Source organism: Montipora foliosa, chromosome 6 (genome assembly GCF_036669935.1).
Source record: "Montipora foliosa isolate CH-2021 chromosome 6, ASM3666993v2, whole genome shotgun sequence".
Taxonomy (NCBI): Eukaryota; Metazoa; Cnidaria; class Anthozoa; order Scleractinia; family Acroporidae; genus Montipora; species Montipora foliosa.
In genome coordinates this window covers 15,053,696-15,061,195 of record NC_090874.1, presented here as the reverse complement: position 1 = coordinate 15,061,195, position 7,500 = coordinate 15,053,696, and the positions used below count along the sequence as shown (strand labels likewise).

The 7,500-nt window shown below is 38.9% G+C and overlaps 1 protein-coding gene across 1 annotated transcript in view; it reads left to right on the top strand.

Annotated features, from left to right (window-relative positions):
• LOC138006802 (RCC1 domain-containing protein 1-like) overlaps positions 1–6,237 on the top strand; it is an 11,420-nt gene extending 5,183 nt beyond the window's left edge. The window contains exons 4-7 of the mRNA XM_068853374.1: positions 647–768; positions 956–1,153; positions 2,454–2,483; positions 3,088–6,237. Coding sequence (XP_068709475.1) covers positions 647–768; positions 956–1,153; positions 2,454–2,483; positions 3,088–3,227 — 490 coding nt within the window. The 3' untranslated portion in view covers positions 3,228–6,237. The remainder of the gene's footprint in view (positions 1–646; positions 769–955; positions 1,154–2,453; positions 2,484–3,087) is intronic.
• Positions 6,238–7,500: the final 1,263 nt, after the last annotated feature.

Sequence of the window (7,500 nt, the reverse complement as noted above, 5' to 3'; positions counted from 1 at the left end):
TAAGCAGAATTCTACCTGATGTCATCTTCTCGTACATTTCTCACCTCATTTATTTGCAGTGTATATAATTTCAGTTATGCTCAGGCAGGTCACTTCATGGCCCTGCTATACATCATCATCTAGACTAGCAGATAAAGCCTTTTTTTTTTCCTTTTTTTCTCTGAGCATTCCCGAATCACCATCACAGATACCTTTCTTCATTCATTTATTGTGGACAACATTTCACCATCTCCATGTACGAGAATGCACTATTCAGACAATTTCAGTCCTTCAGTTTAAAAGCCACGCACAACAATAATTAAATATAATGACCTAATGCTCGCATGATCATGAGTCTGCTATAGCTCAGTGGGAGAGCATCCGAACTAGTAACCGATAGGTCAGCAAGTACATGTAGTTTGATTCCTTTGAAGGAGCACTCAGGCTTTTTTACGACCACCCCCTATTATAAGTCACCATCAAAGAACATACATTTCTTCATAGTTGTCTCTTCTGAACCCTTTCTTGCCCAAGAGTGTCTAATGCCAGACAATAATTATTTTACTCATTGTCAGTGGGGCCCCCCTCAGGGAGGAAAGCGTTAAACAAATATTATACTACCACTTTACTGTGACAGTAAGTAAAATCTCTGTGTCATTTTCTTCAGCCGTGGACAGCTTGGCTGTGGTTTAACGGTGGATGAGCAAAGTCCAGCAGTTGTTGCAGCACTGGAAGGAATCAGGATTCAGTTCATAGCGGCTGGTGGATGGCATTCAGCTGCAATAAGTGGTGAGAAGATTGATGTGTTCGGTTTAAGTTTTGAATTCGTGGAAACAGCCTTAATATGATTAAAAGAGAGGGCGGTAAGGTGTGGAAAATACATTTGTACAGTGTAGGTACCCTGAAAGCACAGAAAATTCAGTCTTCCGTTGATGTCATAATGGACCCCAAAATAATGATGGCTTTTTGTCCTCAGAGTTTGGTGACCTGTACATGTGGGGATGGAACGAGAAAGGACAGTTGGGATTAGCTTTTAATCATGGCAATGTTGATGATTCCCAGCCATCCAGCCACCCTGTGCAGTGCCAAGTTGTACCTGCAATTGTCAACATTCCAGGAGATCTGGATGTGCTGACAGTTAGCTGTGGAACAAGACATACTGCAGTAGTTGCTGGTAGGAGAATGGTCTGAACTACCTTGTCAAGTGAAATTTCTGTTGACAAGTTTGCTTACTGTAGTTGCTTCATTTAAGCATCGGCCTTCATGAAGAAGGTCGTGTGTTCAGAGATAAACTGGACAACACTTAAGTCCTCAAATGACTGAGGATTTTGCAATTGCACTGTGGTGGCAATCAAAAGGAAACACAAAATGTTGGAGCATGCTTTAGTACTCTGCTTGTGAACATTGCAAATTATTTTTGCTCAATGCAATTTCTGAGTCTCCTAAAATTTTTAATTTTTGTTCTTATTGTCAACTCCATCCACAAATGACTCAAACAGCATCTGCAAAAAAAATGGTTGCCTGACAGCAAATCATGATTTTTTAAATACATGTATAATGTTTTTGTGTGTGTGTTACATTAATTCCTTTTGCTAATCAGAATGTAGATTCAGGCCCATGAAGTATTCGGTTTAGATATGTCCAAAATCAAGTGTTCTTGAATCTTCATCATGATGTCTTTGCTCAGCAACTAATTATGCTAATAGCATGTGAAAATAAATTATCATTAATTCTTAAAGTGCCCCTGTGATCAAAAAAACCACTACCTTTTTTCCTTCAGATTTTGAAAGTGTGTTTGCTTAACACCTGACTGGCAAAATTTTGAGCTTTGATTTTTATCCAACGGCCGTTTACTTTGAGTGTAAGTTTTGGATTTCACGGTCCGCCATTACTCACGTTCAAAACTGACCGATTGGATCTCAGAGGGTTGGATCCAGGGAAAAGTGACGTCAGAGGCTCACTAGCTTAAGATTTCAGCATGTGAACGCAGCTTATTATATATGCAAAGCGTAAGTTTAAAAGTCTGAAAGCCCAAAACCCCCGTGCTGCATATTAATTCTGCGGCGTACACACGTATTGCATTCTTAAACTAGTGAGCCTTTGACGTCATTTTCTCCTCGATCCAGCTCTCTCAAGAACATAATGTTAGTAAAGGCGGACCATTAAATAGGAAAATTACAGTTAAAATAAAGAGGTGTCTTTTTGAAATCAAGGCTTAAAACCTGGGTCACTTAGTGTTTTGTTAACAAAGTTTTGAAATCCAAAGAAAAATATGAATTGATTTTTTGGTCACAGGAGCACTTTAACCCTGGGCATAATTGTCATGGGAATTTTAACATGATGTGCAAATGCAACCAACACGTTATGCTCAGCAGTGGGTATCATATTGATCTTCCATTCATTACATGTATGTGACCAGTTGCACAATCCTGAAAATAACTTGCCTAGTGAATTGTTGATGTATTGAATTTTAGGTGATGGGAGTGTCTGGACGTGGGGATGGGGTAAGGTTTACTTGAATTTTCTTTTCCCTTGTTTAACAACTCAAATACATAACAGGTTTAACATTCCTGCGCTGATCCCACTGCTCCCACGGTGGTTTTCTTATTTTGGTATCAAATGTTCTTTAATCAGTCCAGGATATCAGGCAGTTCATGGGTATTTTTATAGTACATGTAGTCTTAGTATTGTATGGTACATTGTATATCAGTGTTTTGTCGCCATCTTGAATTTTGGAGCAAAGGAAGGTTAGGGAAGGAAAAAGTTAAATTCCTAGACCCAGGTAGACACAGGCAAGGGAAAATGTTCCCCCTGACAAAAAGTTTAACATGGCAACTTTATAGTGACCTGTCCTGCACTAGTAAAGTTGTAAACTTGCTCTCCTCAAAATCCATAATGCCTGCATCCTGGAAATTCAACCAAGAAAGTAAGAGATAATGAAAATGATTTTAGCCCAAACAAAATATGTTTTATTCCAGCATTTCCAACCATTTGGCGCTACAATATAATGAGCTTCAAGACTGGGGTTTTACTTTTAATTAATAGCGTAGTGGCTTCTTAACACTTACAGCTGTAAGTATAAAAAGTCACTCCAGGTTGATGTTACAGGGAATTATGGTCAACTTGGACATGATGACAGTAAGGACAAAAACTCTCCCTGTGAAGTTGGTGCGCTTTCTTCATTGAAACACAAACCAAAGACCGTGTGTTGTGGCGACTGGTCCACCTTTGTCATTATTTCAAAGTGATATAGCCACCTGCTCAAATATTTGCGCCCACGCTCAGAGGATCAATTCAGCTGTCGTTTGAAGACGAGAAAATCAAGCCTTCTGGTCAAGCTACCGTTGCCGCTGCAAAAAGGCGTCTCAAGACACCTCTGGCAGGCTCGTCCGTAGCGAGGCGTGTCTCGTAACTGAAGAGGTCGTGAATTTCGTAATTTTGTACAACCTTCCTGGTGGAGATTCGTCCCTTTACAGAAATTTGTAAACGAACGACGAATTGGTAAAATCGCAAAATTTGTAATTTGTAGGTTAAACAAAGTGATAGTGAGAAATGTAATCAGCTGGAGACAGCAAGCGTAGGCTGGCGAAAAGTGATATCAGTTAGGCCAATGTCTATTCTTTTCACGGATGTGGATTATAAGTGAAAGGGCGTGTTTGCATTGAAAAATGTGTTCTCCCAATAGTAGAGAGCTGCCTCGTTCGTTCGCTTCAGGCTCACTCACTGCGGCAGCAATAATAGCTGAAAGCTGCTTCTTAGCAGCAGTCACGAAGTGAACCTCAAGGCGCATTTACACCACAGAGCGTGTCAGAATTGAACGGGAAAAGAGGAAAGCGGTTAAAGTAAATTTTTCTTAAGGCCAGTGACACACATTTCAACATTTTTGAGTTCTTGTTCAACAAATGTGTATCATGTCATGCTGAATGCTAAGAGAAACTTTTCAACAACTTGAACGTTTTTTGGCAAAGTGGAACGAGAGTAGAGGGAAGCTCTATTGCGTAATTGAACGGCCCTTATCAGTCGCTTTTCAGTTTCCCCGAAAAATTAGATGACGCACGGTTAACCTTTTTTTGATTAACAAATGTGTGTTATCAGCTTAAGAAACACTGAACTTTTATCCTTTTACAACCAATGGCGGATCTAGTAGCGCTGACCCTGTAGTCGATAATCTGTTTTGCTTGGGCAATTCTTATTATGATGATGAAATGGTATATGAAATGAATCATATATGAACTGCGGATATGAAATCAAGTGAAGCTATGATCTTCGCAGTTATGAACGCAATTTTTACAATTGCGTAGAGAAGCCTGAAAAATTCAGGACTTCATCTTGGCTACACTGGAACGTTTAGGAGTCTGGGCTGATGGTGGGAGATCTTTGAAATCTTACTAAGATGGGACTTAAATTTACGACTCGGAGGCTAACGAGAACACCACCAAATAATGACATTAAAGAACAAAACAATAGTTCTGCGCGTGCGTTATGAAGTTTTGAACATTTCGTTCACTTTCTTTACCAATGTGAAAGATGAAACGACCCAAACCTCCAGTTCCATGTAAAACGCGAGCGCTCATCTGCAAATTTTACTTGTCTTTCATAGTTCAACTCCGTTCTTCCCAAGATAGTTCCTGCAAAGTTCGGCCAGTTTGTAGAAGTAGATAGAACTAGAATACGAAGGAATAAGTTTAAAAGACGAGAACCATTTTTAACTTTTTATTTTACTTGGGCGTTGGACATCTTAACACTACTCCCTCTTATGAGCCTCGATCGCATGCTCGTCCCAGTCCAAAACCGTAATTCAGCCTTTTTCCATCTCGTAGATACTTCTCGTCTTCGGCCAACGAAGCTTGATCAGAAATACACAAAAATTTGGCCAAATTTGCCAAGGTTTTGGGTTACTATCGAAAAGGTAAAACAATGACCTGCAACGAGTGACCTGTGGAATGTGACCTGTGTTTCAGACCCACCGATGGCTCAGTGATTTACCAGTGATTGACTGAAGTTTATGTAATCCATTAAACCGTTCCATTACCTTGCCTTGAGTCTTCCTCTGAATGACACGTTACCCTTTACCAAAGTTAAAGGGGGGGATGAGTGATGCCCGAGGAGTATAGCTAACCAGTTCCCTGTCGTCTCTCTCTCTCTCTATTTTTCTCGCTCTATTAGCTCCAAGGTATTATTCGTACCAGCTCTTGGGCGTTAATAACACATTCTAGTGAGGTGCTCGCTTTTTGAGCTAAAACTGTGCATTCCGGAAGATCAAAGCCTCAGCTGCAAACTTAAGTGTTTACAAATACGGTACTACTCCGTTATTTCGAGCAATCCAGTATCCAGAACTGTTTGCAATTTCCACGCCGAAATTACCCAGAATGTGTCTTATGAATTCCGAAAAACTGTTTTGTCCAGTCGGTGGGCAAACAATATGGAGCCCACAATCATTATCTCCAAATTACTAGAGGTCAAGCATGCGCGACATGCAAAACAGTGGGGGTTTTTACATAAGTGAGATTTTGAAAACTGCGAGATAAATCTGCTGAGTAAACATGCTCATTGTCCTTATGTGAACAAATCGCGTACGTTGATCGTCCCTTTCCGTTGTTTTTTTCTGAAGAAAGGCTAACGCTCGAAATGGCAGATTTCTAATAAACCATTTTTCAGTTGTGTGCTTAGTTACCTGGCCTATGAATAAAAGTAAGGCTGGAGTTGACCTTGTTTTGATAGAAACCTCACTACTTTTCTTATCAAAATTCTTACTAATTAGCATGACAACAACATCATTAATATAAGAAAAGGAGGGAGGTCTGTATCATAACGGTCAACACTAGCCTCACTTTCATTTAAAGGCCAGGTAACTAAGCACACAACTGTAAAGAGGTCTATTATCCCATGTGATCGTGAATTAAAGCTCTTTAATGAGAAATGGAAAGGCCTTATGTTAAAAGATTTTGTTCCAGAAATTTTGCCACCACCAACGTCTCAATAGGACAAATTAATTTAATTACTTTGTGTCAATATCATGTTTTCAAAATTTCTAATCAGTAGCGCCTAGCATTAATTTAGTTGTATATCTATACACCTCTTTCCAAAATGGCCGCATTGAGATATTCTTTTGGTTTTATTCCAATTAGACCTTAATGCCTCGTTCAAGGCAAAATATTCTTTTGAATTTTAAGCTTAAAAACGAGGCATCAAGGGCTAATTTGAATAAAAACAAAAGAATATCTAAATGGCGGCCATTTTGGAAAAAAGTGTATTGTAGTCCTCAAAGTATTGTAGTTTTCTTTTTGCGTGGAGTCTACTTTACTCTATGTTTTATGAATAAATAAATAAATAATAATATATATATATATATATATATATATATATATATATATATATATATATATATATATATATAAAATCGTGAATTTACGTGAATTTACTTTTATTAACTTAATAAACACAACCAAATTTCCGTACTTCGCTCCTCCATTGACGCAACACCACAGTTTCTGTACAAAATAACCCCATCTTATAGCCTTATGCTATAATTGTTATTATATTTAAAGCAAGATCTTTACATTTTGCCTAAGGAGCAAGGAGCAACATTCATTGAAATGGAAGTGTATTCTTTGGTTAGCTTCACAATATTGATTGAATTGGTGGGGTTTTCTTAGCCTGAGGTTCAACTGCAATATAATTTATTAATTCATGTTCAATTCAATTCAGTTCAAGTATAATTCAATACAATTCTTTTCTAATTCTAATTCCGTATCTCCAAACAAAGAAAGAAAACAACTTACCATAATAAAGAAAGACCTGTGCAAATACACAGGGCTGGAGATTTGGAAAGTTAAACGAGACTTACCTGTAAGTTGAAGTTTGGCTTGAATTCTATCTCATAAAGAGTATAGTAACCGAAGGTTTCTGACATGAAGAAGGAACGTAGTCTGCAGGGAGTGACGTCACAATCATTGTTTCAAATCCTCCTCCTCATAGTGGAGGAACATTTGAAGTCAGAACGCAATTCCAGGAATAGAATAGAGGAATAGTAACCAAGGCCTGAGAGCTCGAGACATGCACAGGGAAGGAGAGGTGGGCATGTCAGACACCTTCGGTTACTACTCTTTATGAGATAGAATTCAAGTCAAACTTCAACTTACAGGTAAGCCTCATTTAACTTTCCAGTTCTATCTCATAAACTGTAACCTCCGGTACTGACATGAAGCCTTCAAAGCGTGTGAGGACACTATGAGGAGCACCAACCAAACTCCAAAATTACAATGTCCTAAATGGGGAATGGGGTCGCGATTGTATATAAAAAATGTTTCAAAGCTAAGCTTAATTCGTCGGTTAATGTGCGTAGCTTCGAGCTCATTGATGTCCAGCTCACGTCGGCGAGAAATCACAATCTAAGGCTTGCTGTTATTTATCGACCGCCACCTAGTTCTATGAACAGTTTTACTGTAGGATTATTTCTCGATGAGTTTAGTTCTTTCTTGGAAGGACTTGTCCTTGCTCCAAGTGCTGTCCTCGTCGCCG